The 20494-nt window shown below is 61.0% G+C and overlaps 1 protein-coding gene across 6 annotated transcripts in view; it reads right to left on the reverse strand.

Annotated features, from left to right (window-relative positions):
• Positions 1 to 200: 200 nt before the first annotated feature.
• The window catches only part of TRAPPC9 (trafficking protein particle complex subunit 9), a 570776-nt gene continuing 550482 nt past the window's right edge, over positions 201 to 20494 (reverse strand). For all 6 annotated transcript variants that reach the window (XM_019459757.2, XM_019459759.2, XM_019459760.2 and 3 more), the window contains 2 exons: positions 1372 to 1592; positions 201 to 833 (listed from right to left, as the gene is read on the reverse strand). In XM_019459757.2, the coding sequence (XP_019315302.2) occupies positions 666 to 833; positions 1372 to 1592 (389 nt within the window). In that variant the 3' untranslated portion in view covers positions 201 to 665. The remainder of the gene's footprint in view (positions 834 to 1371; positions 1593 to 20494) is intronic.

Here is a 20494-nt window from a genome sequence, read left to right on the forward strand (position 1 = left end):
CAGGGGCCGGGGACCCAGGCCCAAGGAGCGCGTGCACAGGGCAGGGCTGGGGTCGCAGAGACAGACAGACACAGACCCGACCGCGTGGGCCACCAGCCATGTGTGACATGGGGATTTCTGTTCCGTGTCCCTACCGGAGTTGGGGCTGACAGCTGGGTGGCCCTGACCACACTGGACGAGCAGATGCATGGATACAGGCGGAGCAGCAGAGAAGCAAGGCGGCCTTTTATTGGAGAACTTGTCACAGACACACAGACACGCAGGCCCGGCCGGGGAATGGCCCCGGGCCCCCCGACGTCGGCCTGCTGGGGGCAGACTCCCTCCAAGCCGTCTCTCCTGCCGGGGCTGCCTCAGGGGGGCTCCCTGCCTCACGTGTGCCACCTTTTTCTCCTGGCTGGGCTGCGATCCCCAGGTCCCGGGAGCAGGTGCAGGGACCCCGGGGCCCGGGCCGGGTGGGTGCTGCGCTCTGGGGTTTGGTTAATGCCAGGCTCCAGCGGAGGGTCCTGCTGGCCAGTCCAGGAAGGGGTGAGGCTGCCGTGTCTGGGGCGCAGGAGAGAGGCGAGGAAGAGTAGGGGCCGAGACTGGGGCCGGGTGGAGGTAAGGCGGGGGCCAGGCCGGGCCAGCTGTGCCCACAGGAACAGGGACCCCGAGGGGGCGGGAGGGGCTCAGGCCTGTGCGTCCAGGGCCCGCACGTGCACGCTGGGCAGGCAGAACCAGGATGGCGGCAGCTCCTTGCTCGCACTGTCCTGGTGGAAGCGGATGTGGAGGAAGAAGTCACCCGTGTACAGGAAGAGCAGGGCTCCGAGGCAGGCCGACTGGCCTGAGGGCTGCACCTGTGGGGAAGAGGGAGCGATGTCAGCCCAGAGTAGCACAACCCCCAATGCCACCAGGAGACCCTTGAACCTGCCTGGAAGTGGGGGCAATGGGGTGGGGGGGAGGGCCCCCCCAAGGGCTTTCCTGCTGTGCTCCCCCAAGCAGGTGGCTGTCCCTCTCTGAGCTTCTGTCTTTGGAAGGAGCATGGCACTTCCCTCCCTGGACCATCCAGGGGTGCCGGCAGGGTGGGGAGTGGCTGGGGTGAGGTGTCATTTCAGTGGCGTGAGGGCTGCTCTCAGTGGACTTCCCCACTTCTCCTGGGCTGCGGGCTGCCGCGAAGCGGGGGGCGCTGACTGAGAGGGGCAGGGGCCGGGGATGGCGGCAGTAAGGCCCCAGGTCTCGCCATCCTGGTTCACGGCCAGGACTCAGTACACGGAGAAGTGAGCTACGTGAGGCCCACGGTGAGTCAGGGAAGACCCCGTCCCCACCAGGGGAAGGCAGGGGGCACCGGGACAGTGGCCGTGGGGGCCGCTCTGGGGCTCACAGACCGCCACGCACCGCGTCAAGGTAGAAAGTGCTGGAGCCCACGAAGGAGACGGCGTCATGCAGGTCGTAGTTGTGCACGCCATTCTGGTGGTCCTGGAAGGGGGCCACGGTGAGGGCGAAGGGCCCCACGCTGCGCGGGCTCTGGTTGGTCAGCCGCACCTCCAGACGCACAGGGTCGCCCACCCGGCAGGCTGCAGCCTCACAGTCACATGGCTGTCCGTCCACCAGCACATCTGCAAGGGTCACAGGACACGAGAATGTCAAGGGCACCGCCCAGCTGGCCTTGCTAGCCAGCCAGCCATCCAACCATCCATCCGTCCGTCCGTCCGTCCGTCCATCCATCCTTCCATCCACCCACCCACCCACCCCCTCACTTGTTCCCCCACGAACGCAGCCAGCCCCTCCGTGTAGGCTGACTGCTGGGACACAGACATGTGGCCCGGTCCTTGCCGTCCTGATGTGCAGGCTGGAGGAGACAGGTGTGGGCACCAGATCTGTAACCCAGAGGGTGTATGCCACGCTGGAGGGACCCCGGGTCACTTAGGGGTCTCCCAGATGCTCCTGCCTGAAAGGGCTGAACCGTGATGGCAGCCCGTGGGGGCTCCTGCAGGTGAGAGAGACTCAGAACCGCAGGGCAAGACTGTGGCAGGGGTGGCGCACGGTGTTTGTGAGATGAACAGCCAGTAGGCACCTGGGTGGGCCTCTGCCACACGCACTGTTGATTCACACGCAGAAGGGCCTGCCCAGCTTCCCCCAGACACCCCAGAGGTGACAGGACGCCAGCTGGGGAAAGGTCTGGAACCCAAGGAGCAGAGCAGGGATTGGGGGGCAGAGGTGCGGGGGAGAGGGGGGTGGGGGCCGGTGGACTGGAAAGTGCCGTGCTGGGAACCCCAGCCCCCCGGAGCCCCCAGCACATCCCAGTGGGATGATGGGAGGGGCGGTCTGGGGGACCTGCCTGGAGGCAGGGGTCGGGGGGCACAGGCTGGGATCTGAGCAGGAGACGTTCTCAGGACAGGCAGATAAGGGGAGAGCAGACCCCGAGGAGAACCCCCGTGAAGACGAGGCAGAGACTGGGGGCTGCAGCACGAGAAGCTGCAAGACGCAGGAAGGAGCCTTCCCCGGGGCCTCCGGAGCGGAGCACAGCCCCGTGGCACCGTGACTTCGGCCTTCCGGCCTCCAGACCCTGCTGCGTAGAGCCCACAGGTGGTAACGTCTCACGGCAGCCCTAGACGCCGACGCGGCGGGTCAGGAGGTCGTGGGGGTCAGGGAGGGGGTCCTAAGGCTGCATCGGGACCTTGCATCATCCGGTACCGGTGCGGCTGCCAGCCCGCCTCACCGACCTCTCCCTGTCACGTCCACGGGCCCACGGAGGAGTGACGTGACCGCGACCCGCGGGTGCTTGCAGCCACAGAAGCACTCCCGCCCACCCCACCGTGTAACGATTCCTCACATGCTCATGAGTGTGACCCCATCATCGCCACTTCCCATGGCGGGGGCCGGCTAGGGTCGCCAGGTGGCCGTGGCGAAGACCCTCCTGCCCGGCGGCCGGGGGGGCCCGGGCATCTACACGAGGCTGATTCCTCACTCGGGGTCCTGGAGGCGCAGTCTTGGGGGAAGGTCAGGGTGGCCTGCCCTGGAGTGGAGGGGGGGAGATCCTCCCTCCAGGGCGAGTGCGGTCCTCAGGGAGCGTGTGCATCCGTGCAGCTGACCCTGCGTGGCCAAGCCAGGGCTCGGAGCGCGTGAGCGTGTGTGTGTGTGTGTGTGTGCAAGAGCGTGCAAGTTATGGGTGCAAGTGTGTAAGTATTGCGTGGGGGGAGCATGCATGTGTGTGTGAGTGTGCGTGGGAGTGCAAGTGCGCATGCGAGTGACGGTGTGGGTGTGCGTATGAGTGTGCCTGAGTGGGAGTATGCGTGTGAGAGCGTGGGTGTGGGTGGGGTGAGTGTGCGTGAGGGGCAGCGTGCATGTGAGTGTGGACAGAGAGGGGGCACGCCCGGACGGGCTCCGTGGGCAGCTGGGTGGGGGGAGGGAGCTGCGGGTCCAGAACCCCCCACGTTTCCCACCAAGTCCGTTCTTCCAGCAAAGCCTTCTGAGATGAAGTGCCCCCCACATCCTTTGTTTCTTGAGAATCACAAGCTTTTACGACACGTTACGGAAAACTTGGGAAGTTCATAGAAACAGAACTCATTTTCTGATAACCCCCCATAATCCCAGCCCTTCCCCCAGCCACACTCAGCGTCACGGTGCCGATTTCCACGTGTCTTCAGTACCGTGGCCCGGTAGCTGCTCTCTGGGACCACGGAACATAAGCGTGTTCCACACGTTGACGTTTCCGTGAGCACATTTTCAAAGCCTGCAGGGGATTCCGTTAAAGCAATAAACTAATCTACCCACCCAGCCCCATGCAGGCCGTGTCCACTTTTTCGGTATATAAATATCCCCGATGTACACACTTTTATACTGAGCTCTGTCTGGATTCCTGCCTCACGTTCCTGGGATACAGTGTCAGGAGTGGACACGAGTGAAAATGTCTCTGAGAGTGTGGGTGTGGGGCGCCAGTGGAGACTGACCTCCAGGAAGCCCCAGGGCCCGCCCCTTGCCCACCCCACGTCCCCAGGAGGAGAACCCACTCCCTGCCGCCCGCCCCAGATCACTGGATAACATGCACTCGCTCTAATGTTCGCCACCCGCCCCACAAGTCCCACTAGCACCTGCAGCGAAGGTGACAGGAGCAGAGAAATGCGCAAGTCCCAGCCTTCAGAAAGTTCTCAGTCCAGACAGGCAGGCCACGAGCTGGGCCACGCTGAGCCACACAGCCAGGTGTGCAACGGCGGGGGGGGGGGGGGGGCTGCTACACGGCCCGGAGGACAGGCTGTCACCAAGTGCAGGCACAGGCCAGCCCGGTAACCCTAACGTCTGCTCAACACTGAACTGGACGTGACCCGGCACCACCTAAACCTCTTGAATCAAATGGGGAAAATGGAGGGAGCAGGTGTCAGGGCGCCTCGGTTGGTGGTTCCATTAAGGGAAAGACACGATTATGTGCAAATCAGTGAAGGGTGGCTGGCTCATTACATCTCTGCTCTTTTTTTCCTTGCAGAGAATTGTGTGGGTCGCGGGCTTGCTAGGGCAGCTGAGGACTGGCCTCTGGCTCATCTGCAGAGCGGCCCCCAGCCCGCCTGTGGGTGCTGTTAACCCTTCCCTGGCCTCCAGCTCTGTCTGCCTTCCGCCCCCCACCCCGGCAGGGGAGAGGGGAGACAAGGCTCCGCACGCAGCTACTGGTGGTGACCTTCCCTCAGCACTCTCCAGAAGGAGCAGGGACTTGTGGCCAGGCCAGGGCAGCAGGGGTGGGGGACGGGCCCCTGGCTAAGCAGCAGGCTGGGCTGGGGTGTCAACTTTGCCTTGACCCTTCATCCTGGGAGAGGCCTCTGCCCACCTGAGTGTCCTTCACCTCATCTGCAAAGCTGGGATACTGATCCTGCCTCAGAGGCCTGGGGTAGGGCTGAGGACCAGAGAGAGAACAGAGGACCCAGCCAGGCCTTCCCTGCCCTGGTCTGAGGTGAGCAGTCCCCGCTGGGCCCCCAGATCTTTGGCTCTTACTCATAAATGTGACTGCTGGGCCCCTGGGAAACAGGCTGTGGCCCTCCAGAGGGGCAGGACCCACCTGTCTTGCCACCTGCTGGGTCTTCCCTCACAGGGTGACAACTGTCCCTGTCATCCTGGCCTGAGGGCTGTGTCCTCCCTCACAGGGTGACAACTGTCCCCACCATCCTGGCCTGAGTGCTGGGAGTCCTGCACCCAGAAAACCCCTGGTACCAGGCAAACTGGGAGCGCAGGGCGTGCCCCCCCAGACCTGGCACCCATAATGACTGCCAGGGTCAAATTAGGGAACTTCTGTGCTCAGAAAGCAGCTGTTTCCTTCCTTTCTGCAGTCTAGCATCTCAGATCTGGGCACCAAACCTTCCCAGGTCACTGGGAGGACACAGCGGGGCAGAGCAGAGGGCTGTAGTTCCCTGAGAGAGGGACAGGCTTCCTGAATCGAGAAGGGTGGTGAGGCCGGTCTCCCCTGGGACCCGGGGGTCGGGGGTCGGGGGCTGTTTCAGAAACCTGCTGAAGATAAGCCCAAAAATGCTGGGGACGTGGAGGATGCTGGCTGTGCTCAGGTGGGGTCTGTAACCCCACTGGCACTGCTTCCCCAGCACACGCCGGGCTCTGGCTCTGAACCGGGCCAGCTGTGTCCCGTCCTGGGAGGAGGGCCCTTCTGGGCACAGCGGGTAGAGGCGGCCGGGACCAGAGGAGAAGACTGAGCTTTCTGCCAGTGGTTCACGGGACTCACCGGGAAGGGGATGGGGTTGGATAACTAAATACTTCTCAAAGGCGAGCTGTTCTGGAGTCATTTCTAACATGCTGGGGAGGGGACGAAGACCACCCAGTCACCGTGGGCCTGTGGCACATGCTGGGCTCAGCTCCAGCTTCTCGTTTCGAGTCCTGTCTGCAGAGGCCCCTGTGAAGGCCTCCCTGCCAGGTCAGCCCGCTGCCCTCACACTGGGAAGGTGGGTGCAATGTCTACCCGTTCACGGCAAGACTGGGACCCTGAGAGCCTGGGACCGCGGCAAGACTGCGACAAGGAGCTCCCGCTCTGTGTGCACAGCGGACCGGCCAGCCGGCCCCCTGCAGGTGGGCGGGGACACCAGCGTGTGTGATGTGTCCCACGCAGGCGGCACGTCCCCGCTCGGGTGTCCCCCACGACCACCATGGTGCCTTTCTATGGCGTGTGGGGTGGGCTCATCTGGGGTCGGCGTGAGTGGGGCCTAATTTCCCCCCTTGACCTCCAGGGCCACCTGCCCTGCTTCCCCCCACACTGGTGGGGACACCCCCCACGTCCCTCTGCAGGCGGGGTGGGGTGATCCTGCCGTCCGCGTCTGCACCCGCCACTGCCTGCCTTCTCTGAGCCTCGGCTTCTGCTCTTTCAGCTGGGAGAGCAGAACGCGTTTCGGGGGCTTTTGTGAGAATCGGGTGTGTGTGAGCGGAGCTGGGGGTGCACGGTGGCCTCAGGGCTGGTCTGACTGGTGCTGTTACCACCATGACTGGCACCCACGCTGGGGGTACAGGTCGGGCCCGTGGGGCTGTCACACCACTGCAGACTCCCAGCACCCTTCTTCACCCAGAGGACTGGGTGCTGCTGGGGAGCGGGGCCTTGGCAGCGAGGGGCTAGGAGCCAGCGACAGAAGGGACAGACGCGCAGCCTGTGAGGTCGCATGGCCGGGACCCAGAACGTCCCAGCCTCAGGGAAGCGGAGCCCCGGGAGGGGCCAGCCCACGAGGCGCCCACCTGCCCACCCCCCGTGCCAGCGACAGGTGCCCGGCAGCTGTGCACGGGGCACCCCCACCTGGGAGCGGAGAGTAGGACAGACAGGTCTCCGGCTTTGGAGGGTCCCACCTTCCAGAACCCTGAGTCTGCTTTGCTGCCACAGGGATGGTGTGGAGACAGAATAACGCCCCTCTAAAGACATCATAATCCCTGGGACCTGCGGAATATGTTCCCTCGCGTGACAAAGGCACTTTGCGGCTGTGATGAGGTTAGGGATCCTGAGACGGGGAGATGATCCTGGAGTATCGGGTGGGCCTGATGTCATCATAGGGGCCCTGCCTTGCACCTGATGGTCACACGGAGGCCACACCACCTCGGCACCCACACCCAGCCCATTGGCACAACCGCTGGTCAGTGGCCACCACTCCCTTCTCCACCCTAGCCCTGGCCAGCTTCCTGGAAGGCCTCCCTATGTCCACACTTCCTGTTCTACCCTTTTCCACACAACAGTCAAAGGGATGGTGTAAAAATGCCATTCGATCTTGTCACCCCCTTGGTTGACCCTTGGCTGGCCTGTGGCTTCTCTTTATACTCAGAATGAAAGGGAGGTTCGATCAGACCATGGCTACTGACCCTGGCTTCCCAGGCCCTGCGTGGCTCCAGCCAGGGTCCCCCCACTTCCTGCTCTAACCACACGACCTCCTTCCTGCCCCTCCAGCACGCCCGGCACGCACCTGCCCTGGGCTTCTGCACCTGCTACCCTTGCCACCTTGGCCCTGTCCTCAGGCCATTTCGGACCACTCAGTGAAAAGTCTTCCTATCCTTTTTCCTCTTCATGACCCCTCCGTCACCCTCGACATCTTATCTCTTGTTTACCCGTTTGTTTAATATTAACTGTATTCCTTCTTCCCTGGACACTCCGGGAGAACTGGCACCTGCTGTGTCCCCAGAACCAGGCCAGGCGGGCACTCGCTGTTTGCTATCTGCGGGATGACTGAGAGGCTGGATGAAGGAGTGCATGTGTGCGCTTTGGGGCTGGCCACGCCCTGCCCCCTTGAGGCCCCCAGTCACTTGTCCGTAACTTGTGACTCAGGGAGACTGGGCCACGTCCCTGAAGTGCCCTGTGGGGAGGACGTTCAGATCAACCTGCCACTTCCTGGCTCCGGGTCCCTGACTCATCCACCAAGCTTTCGTGGAGGACATTATTCATGCAGGAGAATCTCATGTTGTAAGAAATCTCCTGGGAGCAGATTAGTCTCTTCCCTCAAAGCATTAAATCGGGTCCACCTTCTCCCTCTGCCCCCGGCCCTGCTTCTCCTTCACTTTTAATACCAGCCAGAGTCACGGACTTAATTTTGTCTGGCCCAGAATTCTTCCCGAAACCGCTGCCACGTTTATGCTACAGCACGTCCCCGGGCTCTGGCAGAAGCACAGGCTATAAATAGAAGCAGGGATGAGGGAAGGGCCCCGGGGGGCCCACTCTGGAGAGGCGCGAGGAGGAAGAAGCCGCCGGTGCCAGCCTGCTCTTTGGCCGAGGGCAGCCACCGTTGGGTGGGGGTTGAGGTGCGGAGCGAGCCACGAGATGGGGGAGAGGTGAGCACCCCGGGTGGGGGTAGGAATCTGGTGTTGCCCCCACCTGCTGGTGTCTTACTCGGGGCCAAGCCCTCGACTGGCAACCTCCTGTCCCTACTGGAGGGCACACAGAGCGGTGTGACTATTGCTAAGGGACCCTGAGGTGCAGGAAGCTGATGCAGCTGCCAGGGCCTGGGCCCAACAGCCTGGCCTCTGGAGAGCCTGCTGTGGGCCAGTGAGGTCAGCAGGGGCTGCTCCCAAGTCCCCAGGGGAGACCGCCCGGACGGGGAGCCCATCATCCAGGTCTCGGAATCGGCATGAGAGACTGGGGTCCCGCTTCTGGGACAGGTCTCTGCCCTCCAGCGTCAGTTTCCTATCTCTCCCCAGGAGGGGCCGGAGCAGCTCTGCTTGGCCACGAAGGCTCCCGGGAGGCAGACACGGGGCTAGTTTAGGTCCCTGCCTGGGTTCCTGTCAAACGCTGACTCTGCTGAGCTCTGCTCCAGTTCGCAAGCGGTGCCAGGAAGGAGCAACCTGTTCCTGGTGCCTTAGAGATGCGGAGGTACGGTCCTGGGGATGCACCAATCTACTGCGTGCATTTCACCCCAGAAGTTTCCACGATCCGAAGAAGCCCAGAGAAGGTGGAAAGCGCAGTGGAAGGGGCTTGTCCCGACTCGGCCCCTGCAGCCAGGCCTCCGGTACGCCTGGCACTGGCTTCCCTGTTCTTGTTGGTTCCTCGAGCACCCGCTGTATCCTAGCTCGGGCTCGAAGGCTCCATGGTGTTGTCTCATTCAGTGCCCAGAACAACCCGCCGGGCACCCTTGCTGGTGCAGACAGTCTCGGGAGCTGGCCCTGCTGCGTGGTGGGCCGGGCCGAGCTCCCCCTGCACCCCTGCACTCCAGAGCTTTACTGAAATATACTTCACAGACCCCACGGCTCTTCCATTTACAGGGAACAATTCAATGTTGTTAGTACATTTCCAGAGCTGTGGAGTCATCACCACGGACGATTTGAGGATATTCTCATCGCTCCAAGAAGAACCTCCATTCCCTTAGCCTCACCCCCCCTCCCCATTCCCCCGGCCCTGAATGACCACCGACCGACTTCCTGGCTCTTCTAGACTTCACCAGGAGGAGAATCACGCATATGCGGTCTCTGTCTGCCTGGTTTCACTCAGCATCCTGCCGTCAAGGGTCATCCTTCCTACCACTGGACAGGGCTCCCGTGTGGACATACCACACCTTGTTCATCCGTCCGTCCGTCCGTCACCAACATTTGGGTTGTGTCCACTGACGTCTGTCAGGAGCGGCGGTACCGTGGACTCCCGTGGGCACGGTCTGTGTGGATGCGGGTCTTTGTCACCCCAGGGCACATACCTCGGAGTCGAGTCGCCGGGTCACATGGGGACTATATTTAACCCGAGGAGCCAGCAGGCTGCTTTCCGCAGCAGTGGGGCTGTTTCACATTCCCACCCCAGAGCACGGGGTTCCGGTTTCTGCATAGCCTCCCAACACCTGCTGTTGTGGCCTTTCTGGTTCCAGCCACCCTAGTGGGGATGAAGGAACATTTCCCCATGGTTTCCTGGGTATTTCTGGTTTGGCCACGTCTGGTCATGCCGCAGCGGCCCTTGCTGCCCCACGGGGTGGGTGGGTGTTCCGAAGGGCTCTTTTGTGTAGTCGTTACTCACCCTGCATAGCTGTGAGAACCTTCTGGAATCCCAAGCCCTTAGCTCCCGCTCCTCCTGGAGCCCAGGATCAGACCCTGGGACAAGCAGGGACCGAGAGTGTGGCTGCAGGCGAGGGGCAGGTTGGAAGCGGGGGTCACAGAATTGCAGGGGGGCCTCCGCGAGGAGAATGATCCCGAGGATGCGCAGGTCAGAGGTAGGCAGGCAGGCAGTCAGGCTCGGCTGCGAGGCCCACGGTTGTCTGTCCAGTCTGCTCTGTGCAGAGAGGCTGTGTGAGGGGTCACGGGCAGGGGCGTGCTCCTGGCCAATCAGGAGACACCTGCTAACCAGCTGTGAACAGCCCTGGGGGTTCCGACCCACAGTAGACTTTTCAAAAGAGAACTTCCTGGCCGTGCTGTGTCCTGAGTGTCTGGCTTTCTGGGTCTGGGGTGGCGCTGAGCATATAATGGCGATGTGCCCGCGTCCACAGTCTCACCCAGAGCGGGCAGCACAGAGGAGCAGGGAGGGCAGGAGAGGAAGCTGGGGCGGGACCTCCTGAAATACCAGTCTGCCCCAAGATCATGTGCAAATCACCTTCAGGGGTAAAAAGGGTGGATCTCTTGCTCAACTGGCTTATGTGCCAACCGGCTCATTTCTCCTTTAGGACCAGGCTCCCACGGCCAGGTGAGCTCAAACTCCTAGCAAGGACGCCCTCCCCGCCCTCCCCCCACAACTCGCCTCTCCCTGCCTTTGCTGACGGTAAGAGATGGGATGACCAAGTAGACTTCAGGCACAAGTGTCTAATTTGGGATAAAGAAAAATTCAAGGACGTAAGAACAAAGCCAGAGACCCCAATTAGGTGAAGACCCAAGAACAGCTGAGGTGTCTCAGGTTTTGGAAGTTAAAGCAGACGCGAAACTTAAACTTCACAGGACACACGTTTTTCTGGTCCACATAAATTTGGGGTGGGCCTAAATTTTACAGTCACATTTGATTCAGGTGAGGCGTGGCTCAGGCATTAATTGAGAAGCTTTGTCGCTCTTTAAATGAAGAGAAAGAACTTCAAGTGGACAGACAAGCGAACCCTGGGATGGCAGGAGAGGTAAGGTGAGGCCCCGGGTTGCACCCTCCTCCCTGGCAGCAGCTGGGCGGCTGTCCTGGGGCACATCTAGCAGGCAACTCTGCAGTTTCCAAGAACCCAGTAAAAAGTGGAGAATTTTCTCTAATGCCAATGTACTAGTCAACTGCCATATCTTTCCTCTTTACCAACAAGAGCCAAGTAACTGACCTTTTCTCTCTGGCTGTTAGGAAGCCCAGAGCCAATGGTGTACCAATCTAGACCACCATGTCGGCCCTCAGTGAGCCGTGCTGTAGTCATGTGTGCACACGTGCACACACACACACACCCTCTCCTACAGGTCTTGACCAATTATGCCAAATATGGTCCCTTTTAGTCAAGGAATTTTCGGTTTAATTTTGCTGCTTTCTTGTACATCAAGAGAGGGTTTAGAAGAGGTTAGAAGCATGGACACGCCCAGGAGTGGGGGGTGATGGTGTTTGGGACAAGGGTATTGTGCCCAGAAAGGCCGTGCACAGCCTGGGGAGGGGGGTGACAGACCACACAGCCCCCTCGCTGTTCCCGCGGCTCTGTGAGCCTCCAGCACTGGGGGAAGCGAGTCTTTCCGTCGGATGTGCTGCTCGGACGGAGCTGGCCGGAGATGGACAGTGGCCGGCAGGAGGAGGGCCGGCTTGTCTGCCCAGAACCACGGTGCTGTTTTCGGAGAGCTCAGCTCCCGGGGTTCCTGCGGGTCACGGGGCTGGAACACAGGCTCTCTCTGTCCCCATCGGCGACTGTCAGGGTGTGCGCCAGATGAGGCCGGAGCTTTGCTCTCAATCCACCAAATGGCATGCATTTTTACCAGTTATTGAGGTAGCTAATTAGTTCATAAACCAGAATGCCTCCTCCTCGGCATCCAGGGAGGGAGACTGTTCAAGGCCCACACGTGTAATTACCCTCAAGTGGAGAACAGCTCCTGAGGAGCCGTTTGGCTCTCTTGGGTAAATAATTTACTTTTACAACTTTTCATTAAAGATTAAAGGGAATTAAATTAAAATTAAGGCGGGTTGGACTGGCAGAGGAGGCCCGTGCCACTCAGAATTCTCTCACCGAGAGGCTCTCCGGCCTCCTGAGCCCGGCCAGGGCGTCCAGTGCTGTGGGGGGCTCAGGGGGCGGAGTCCAGGGTAGGGGTGGGGGCGAGCTCTGGCAGGAAGGGAGCGCTGCCCCCAGCAGACAGGTCTCGGGCTGCATCCTGGCACAGCCCGCGGCTGCCTGTGGACCGCGGCGACCCACCGCCTCGAACACAGGGAGAAACACGCATCCCCAACACCGCACACCGGTCTGGGGTCCCAGCCGCAGACACCCTCCACAGCCTGCAGGCCGGTGCCCTCAGGCCACACAGGTAGACGGCAGAGCTCAGATGCCAAGTGGAGGGCCAGGTGAGCCCCTTCAGAAGCTGCTTCCTCAGCTGAATGCGGGCACCACGCCCGCACCACCTGGCACATGCAGTGGAGGAGACACACGCGGGCGAGGGCGGAGCCTGCCCAACAGGCATGGGGGCCTGGGGCAGGGGACCCCGCAAGGCAGTGGCTCGGAGCACACTGACACGGCTACCTCAGTGGCAGAGGCTGTAAGTAAGGGCAGAGCCCCAACCCGGGTCCCCCAGGCACCAGAGCCGGTGCATACCCCTCGCCCGAGGGCTCCACGCTCACGGCGGTGCCTGCAGCTGTCTGTGCCCACCCTGCCGTCTGTGCTGGGCTCCTGTTTCCTCTCACTGGCACGCAACCTCCCAGCTCTGCATCTCAAAGCCCTGCTCATACGCCCCCTCCACCAGGGAGCCCTCCCTGCTCTTCCCTCAAGGAACATTTGCTTGAACTTGAGGAGGTTCTGGTGGCAGAGGCCGGCCGGGCATTCATCAAGCCATGCCCTTTCCTCCTGGGCACACAGCAGCGAGTGTGAACACGGGACTGAGTCCTGCTCAGGGGACAGCTGGGGAAATGACACCCCCCAAACCTGGCCCACAAACACATCCGTCCCACAATCCCCATCTCCACAGAGAGGACTAGAAGTGGAGAGAGGGGCCACAGAAGGGGCAGAACTGGGGTCCCCCACTGAGCTCCAGAAAGGCCTCCCCAGAACAGCATGAACCCTAAACACAGTAAGGTTGGTGTGAGGTCCCCGAAAGCTGCGGCTGTCACAACACCGAGCCGTGACACCCACAGGCCTCCAGCGCTCGCGTGCCCAAGCTCCCGGCACTCGGGAGCATGGCTCGGACACCTCGCTGGGTGCACTGCAGCCGGGTCCCCGCTCCTTCCCAGGGGACAGGGAACACACCGGCCGAGGGAGAGGAGCCTCCAGTGAGCCCGCCCCCTTCAACCGCCTGGATTTGGACACGCTGAGACAACCGGAGATCAAAGGGGAGAAAACCACGGAGGACGTGCCTGCTGGCTGGTAGCATTAGGCAAAGACGTCTTTCTGAGAAGAGCAGAGAGTGTGAAATGACTCCCCGGTCCCCGAGCAATGTCTGTGCCTTGTCACTCTCTCAGGTTTCATCTTTTCTCGGGCCTTTCTACACAGAGCCGGCCCTGCCACCCGGGGAGGCCTGGCACAGCTCCGCGCTCCTCCACCCATCCCTGCTCTCACCGCACGACGCCATCCCAGCCTCGGACCCCCTCGCCTGCGGGGCCAGCTCACACACGGGGCACCAGTGGTGGCAGGGCGATCAGGGGCAACCGCAGGGTCTCCTCTCCTGGTGAGCGAGCACGAGGTGGGCGAAGGCGGTGTGGGAAGCGGTCACACACAGGCAGTCTGTTGCCCTGCCCGGGCGCCTGGCCTCCCCGGCAAGCGTCCCTGCCGCCGCCTTGGTGGCCGTACTTGGCCCTCTGCATCGGCTGGGGGGATGGCTCCTCCAACGGGCTCCTGAGGCCTGGGCACACCCCCCTTCCCCAGGGCCCAGCAGGGCCAGCTCACACGGGGCCTCCACCAGGATCTGCAGGCCTGCCACCGGCCAGGCCCCAAAGCCAGGACTCCGGCCTCCTCGGCTGCCCAGCAGAAGACAGAGGGTTTTCCGGAGAGAAGACATCGAGTGACGTGGGCCGTAGGAATGATGCCGACTGCTCCCGCAGAGTAGTCCAGACCAAGGTGAAGGCGGTCTGCTTCTCCCTCCCTGTGGTCGCTCTCCCCCAGCACCCTGAGACCACCTCCACATGTCAACCCCCCACAGCCATATGCAGTGCCCCTCAGAGCCTCCCCTCGCTGACTCCTACTGGCCTCTTCAAAACTCAGCTCAAGCAGCACCTCCTCCTGGAAGACTTCCTACATACTGCACCCAGCCCCACGCCAGCTCCTTGCCATACCACGAACTGCCCCTACTCAAGAGTTTTCTGTTGACAGACTGCCTTCGGGCGGAGACTAGCTGCTCAAGGGTAGGGGCTCAGGGTTCGTTCACTGAACTGAAGAATGAACTCAGCCAATCTACCGCTTGTTGTGTGACCTTAGGTAAATCACTTAACCTCTCTGAGCTTCCCTGTCTGCTTCCTTATCTGCTACATGAGAGGAACGGGCTGGATGATTTCAAAACGGGCCATTACTTTATGGTTCTCATGCCTGGGCTCAGCCCCTCCAAGTACACGTCCAGACCCCTCTTTCTACTGGGCCAGGGTGGGACATCTGCTCCCACAGTATACCAGACACTGCCAGGGGCCTCCCCCCACTCCCACACACAGCCCAGGGCCTGACATCTGGCGGGTCAACGTTCATCATGTCGGACAGACTCTTTGAGTGGCAACAGCCAAAGCTTGCCGCAGAACCACAGCGTCCCGGAGCACACACAGTCAGTCGGGAACGACTTGGGCCACCAAAGAACCTTCCGAGCGGCCGGAGAGGCCAAACCACAGGGGCAGCTGGACAAACAGGGTGCTGGTGAGCCTGCTGCCCTGTGCTTAACTGGGAACAGGGTCAGGGCTGCTCCCGGCCGTGAGGATGGGTGCCCCAGGGAGTCCATCACTGCCTTTGGTTCACAAGGACACGGTCAGGGGGCAGGGCCCCTCGCCTTCTGCCTTCCCCGGGGCGAGGGCCGGCAGTGCAGGAATGCGTAGGGGGTGGCAGGCCCGGGGAGCTCACGGAGTAGGGGGAGACTGAGCCCTGCATAGACCCAGGGCAGGGCAAGGAGCCCACCAGCCCACAGCCCACCCCAGGACGGTACAGGGGGACGTTAGGGCAGAGACGCCTCAGGGTTAGGTGTCCCAGGGTGGCACGTGGGATGCCTGCTGGACCTGAAGACCCTCGTCGAAAGCGATCCCCCTGACTGAGGCCCCAGGAGCAATGCTCCCAGCCTGGGCTTCTCTGACTAGGGCTGAACATCCCAGAGGCCCCAGAGGGCAGGATGCGCATGAGATCCCAGCTCTCCCGGGTGGAGGCATATGCCCTGCAAACGCGTGTGTATTTACCGCATCCCCGAGGCAGGTCTCCCTGGGGCCCTGGCCAGCTCCCATCTGCTGGTCCTCCGTGGCCCCTCGGCCCCAGCCACCCCGGCACAGAGACACATGTCCTCAGGCCGCTGCCCCTCTGTGTTGGCTGGGTCCTCTTGGGTGTGCAGAGGAGGAGTCTGGGGCCAGGCAGCACCCCTGCACGCACAACCCCTGGGGCTGAGCTGGGCATAGGCTGAGGGGGCGTCCAGGCAGACAGAGTCGGAGAAGGGCCTTGGCAGGCCCCACAGCAGGCCTCTGGGCCTCTGCTCTCAGGACAGACCTCTTGCCGGTCTCCACCGACGGGTGGCTTCTCTGAATGCACGTTCTAGGCCTGGGAGGGCGGGATCTGGGAGTCCTGGGATCTCCCCATGGCCTGAGGGATGTGTCCTGAGGGGCCCCTCTGATGGCAGCTGTCCACCAGGTCAGGCAGTGCGCTCTTGGGGGGCGCCGTCCTGATGGCGTGAGTGGCTGCTGGGGGGGCACTGATCCCATAGCAAGTGTGGATGATCCCGCCAGGGCAACCTGGCTTCCCACCCGGAGCCTTCCGCACAGCTATCCCTGAAGGAAGGGCTCCCTGGTCCTGCGCCCACACAGACGACACACAGCAGCCGCAGGTTCGCAGAGAATGCTCAGCAGGAAGGACACGCCCAGAGGGCCCTGCCTGGAGCTGCTGTGGACGAGGACTGACAAGCCTCAGTCTCCTCATCTGTAGGATGGGACGAGACCGCCCACCCGGCAGGGATGCGGGACGACAAAGGACTGTAGAGAGCAGGGTGCTCTCTGCGTGCAGGCCTACGCAAGCATGCTGTGCCACTCGCAGCGTGGGGGTGCTGGAGCTCTGAACGTCCTCCCAACTGCAGCCTGGGCGACCCCGGCTGTCCCCGCCTATCCCTGCTGTGTCCCCATACACTGGGAGCCCCAGAGGCAGGGGCTGAGGGTCACCCATCTCCTGACCAGCGAGTGCCCGTGAATGAAGGGATGTGTGAGGGGAGGGACGACGGCGCCTTCCTGTGGCCGCCGTCGGCCTCCCCACTCCCAAAGTCCCCCTGCAGTGGCCACCACTACAGCACGTTAACTCCCACTCTCTCAAGGCTCCCTGTGCACCTGGCACTGTTCTCAGTCCACTGGACGGATGATCCCATCAAGCCTCACAAGGGCGATAGGACAAAGGAGTCTTACTGTCCCCATTTTACAGATGAGGCGCACAGAGGTCAGGTCACCTGCCAGCGCTGAGATTCAATCTGCAGAGCTCACACTGCTTCCTTCTGCGTGACTTCATCTGTTCCCTGCGGCAGCGGCAGCCAATGACACAGGCAAGAAAGACTGCCCCATGGACCCACAGGCACCGAGTGTGACTCCAGCACAGGAGCCAAGAGCCCTCGCCCCTGCACCAGGCAGCTCAGGCAGGGCTCTGCTTGGAGGCTTGCAGAGGCCAAGCAAGAGGGAGGAGGCCTTTTCAAGGGCAGCGCCGGGGCCGGTCAGCGGGGCTGCAAAGGCCATCCTGAGGAATAACTGGCCTGCTTCCTGCTGAGCCGACCAATATGCCATTGAGTCCAGCCTGGATGCCTGGGTGGCTCAGTCGGTTGTTGAGCATCCGACTTTGGCTCAGGTCATGATCTCGCGGTTTGTGAGTTCGAGCCCCGCATCGGGCTCTGTGCTGACAGCTCGGAGCCTGGAGCCTGCTTCGGATTCTGTGTCTCCCTTTTTCTCTCTCTGCCCCTCCCCGCTCATGTTCTGTCTCTCTCTCTCTCTCTCTCTCTCAAAAATAAACACTTAAAAAAAAAAAGATTTTGAAATGAGTCCAGCCCATCCCAGCAAAAGGTTATGGGTAGCCCACCGGGTCGGCCCACCTGGCCATGTGTCTGAAACTTCTGGCCCAATTCTGTCAGCTATCAGTCTGAAAATCACAAAGGACTTCTCAGCTCTGAAATGACCAGCAGCCAGAACTGAACAGAACACATCTTTGTGGGGATCAAGAGGCCAGGGATGCTCAGGGGTCAAGATTATAGCTCCTGGAACTGACCACAACTTGGCTCTCAGACAAAACCGGCCCTTCCAGAAACCAAGTCACCCATAAGCATCCTTGCTCTAGGTATCAGGGCCGTCCTCTGGCCCTTACTCATTTCTCTGTCTCTGTGTGCTGCCCACCTGCTCCCAACACCAGCATGTACCCATTGGCAACAGGGTCAGGCTCCTCTGTTTCACCTACTGAAACTGTCGACCATGGCTTTGTTGTGCCCCCGGCTAAGGTGACCCCCACAGCTCCTTTTAATCTGCCTAAGCTATTGGGGTCCCTGTGCCCACAGGATCTGGATACTTCATCTCTGTCTTCATAAACTCAACCAACACTAGACTACATGTCCCGTCTATCCACCCACTCACTCGCCCATCCCGTCCATACACTCACCCACTCATCCACCACCATCTGTCCACCTATCTATCCATCTACCCACCATGCATCTGTCCATCTAACACCATCCACCTATCCATCCATTTAGCCACCATCCATCCATCCTCCCTCCCTCTGTCATTCACTTTCCATCATATTTCTTGATTGCATTTTCCCCCTTTACTAATTTGCTCTGTTCATCCTTCAGGGTGGGATAACCCCAGTGCCTGCTAAACTCTCATTCCCCCTTTAGGGCCTAAATTCACTACTGTCTCCAACACAAGCCTTTCTTATTCCTTCCAGATTTTCCTATGTTTTCCTGGGGCCTTGACTGTGCCTTTACTCAACTTCCTGAGTCAAATAGGCCACACTGAGTCTCCCCTCTGCCATTTATTAGTTGTTTGCCCTTTGGAGAGCTACTCATTTTAGGAGTTCCAGAATCCTACTTGCAATACAGACTGAAGGCAGGTGGGGACTGAGGGAAAGTGCCTGCCCTCTGCACACCACCGGATGGATCATGTCAACCCCCTTCCCTCTCACAGCATCACAGCTGGCTTATACGATGGCTCACTTATCTGTTGGTCTGTTTCCTCAGCTGGAACACAACCATATTGTCTGTACCTCCCAACCCCATTTCTTGGCACCTAGTAGGCATTCAATAAACATTTGCTGCATTGAACTGACTGCATTATGCCAAGTATGGACCTGTGAGCTGAGAACCACAGGGACAGAGAGACACTCTGGAGCAGTCCTGGTTCATCTGGCTTGGGGGACCCGAGCAGGCAGCAATCACTCAGTGGCACAGCCAAGGTTGCCCTGGGTCTCTGGGCCTCGGTTTCCTTCTGTAAGATGTGGCAGTCACCTGCAGCCTGCAGAGCCCTTCCCCTGCCTGGTCTCAGCCACCTAATCAGCAGCAAATGTCACCACAGACGCACTGACGGCATAAACCCTAGACGACTACATCTACCCCCTCAGAGACAGGAGCGCTGCCCCCAGGAGCATGGTCTGTGGGGGCCACTGACGGTCCCCATCCCAGGCACCGCTCCAGAGTGAGGCCTTAGTCCCCCAGAGGCTGGCAGTGCTACCTGTAAACAGCCTGGACTTAGGAGCACTGCCCCACCCAAGGTCACATCTCCTTCTCCAGGCTGCCTAAATCCAGGGACTGCTGGAACGGGGTGATGAGGCCCGACCCTTAGTCCCTGGGGGCCATCCCTGCTCTAGAGCTCTCGTGGGCCAGCACCTCAGCCCAGCTCCTCCCTGCCTCGCACAGGGCACAGTGAGCCAGTCTCCACCCCAGTACGGGCCAGGGATCTCGACCCAGGATGCAAGCCAAAGGTACAGCTCCCTTCCCTCCTGTTGTTACACAGCCAGCCTTCCAGTTTGGGTTGGAGACTTAAACCCTGGCGGAATGTCTTGCTGTAAAATGGACCAAAGCACCACATGCACACAGCACCCTTTGGTGATTACGGGAGGTGAACCACGGAAGCTTCGGGGTTCATGGCGCTGTCACGGCCTGGGGGCCCAGGAAGGACCGGCAGGGCCACCTGTTCTGGTGGTCAGGGGCCAGTGGACCAGCGGGTGAGGAGACGGGCAGCCAGGAGGGCACCGTGGCTTGGCAGAGCAGAGGGGGAGAGGCAGGCAGGGACGGCGAGCTCTGTGCCGGTGGGCCTGTGTGCACCCTGCTTCCCTCTGCTGGCCCAGCGCTGGTGGGCCTGCTCCTTTGCCGTTCTGTGCTGGGCGAATCCGGAAACCGGGATCACACAGAGCACATGCTTCGAGGCGAATCCACAACCCGGGATCCCACGTGCCCCGTTCTGCTTACGAGGCAGTCCTGCGACACACCCAGCCAAGCACCCGGGCCTGGGAGTGGCCTGCACCTGCCGGCAGGAGCTGGGGCTCACGGCACAGGGTCTGCTGTGGGCAGGCGGCCTGTGGTGCTGGGCTCTGTCTGCTCATCTGAGGGAGTACGTGTCGTCCCGCCCGTCTCGCCACGGAGGGGAAATGCCAATGCCCGGGCTTGGTTCAAGTACAGACCCTCCCACCAAGCTGGCGCTCACACTGGCTGTGCGGCCGCAGAGACGAGGTCCCGGCAGGGAGGCAGACGCAGACCCGGGACGCAGGAGGGACGGCCCTCCCGCCTGTGATGCTCAGGGCAGCAGGTCGGGGGAGCCAGGGGCCGGGGGGCGCGTGGGGAGTGTATCCTGGGGACGGGGTGTGGGTTTTGGGCAGTTCTGGAGCTGGACGGGGGGACAGCTAGTCAGCAACAGTGCACGTGATGTCACTCAGCCGCACAGATGCTTACGTGGTTTTACGTTGTGTGTGTTTTACCATGTCAGACGATGTGCGGAATCCGATACGTTAAAGTTATAAATAAACTGCCTTAAACATTTTAAACTGCATGTAAGCAAGTCTGCAAATGGGCCAAATGGAATCAAGGCTCCCCTAAAAGAGACTGTTAAAATACCAGATTTGTAAACGACATCGCAAGACACAGAAGTTCATGTGAAGGGCTTACGGAAGAGCTGAGATTTGGAATTTAATGTCATAAATTAAATAGCTTTTTAAAACTAAAGCTAAGTCTTTGGACAGTTTTTTCTATGAAAGAGAAAACACCCCCAGGAGCTTGAAAGCCTCCCATTTGACGCCTGGAGCCCCCATGACCCCTGGCCCCGCCTCCAACC

Source organism: Panthera pardus, unplaced genomic scaffold (genome assembly GCF_024362965.1).
Source record: "Panthera pardus isolate Hobbes unplaced genomic scaffold, ASM2436296v1 HiC_scaffold_7, whole genome shotgun sequence".
Classification (NCBI taxonomy): Eukaryota; Metazoa; Chordata; class Mammalia; order Carnivora; family Felidae; genus Panthera; species Panthera pardus.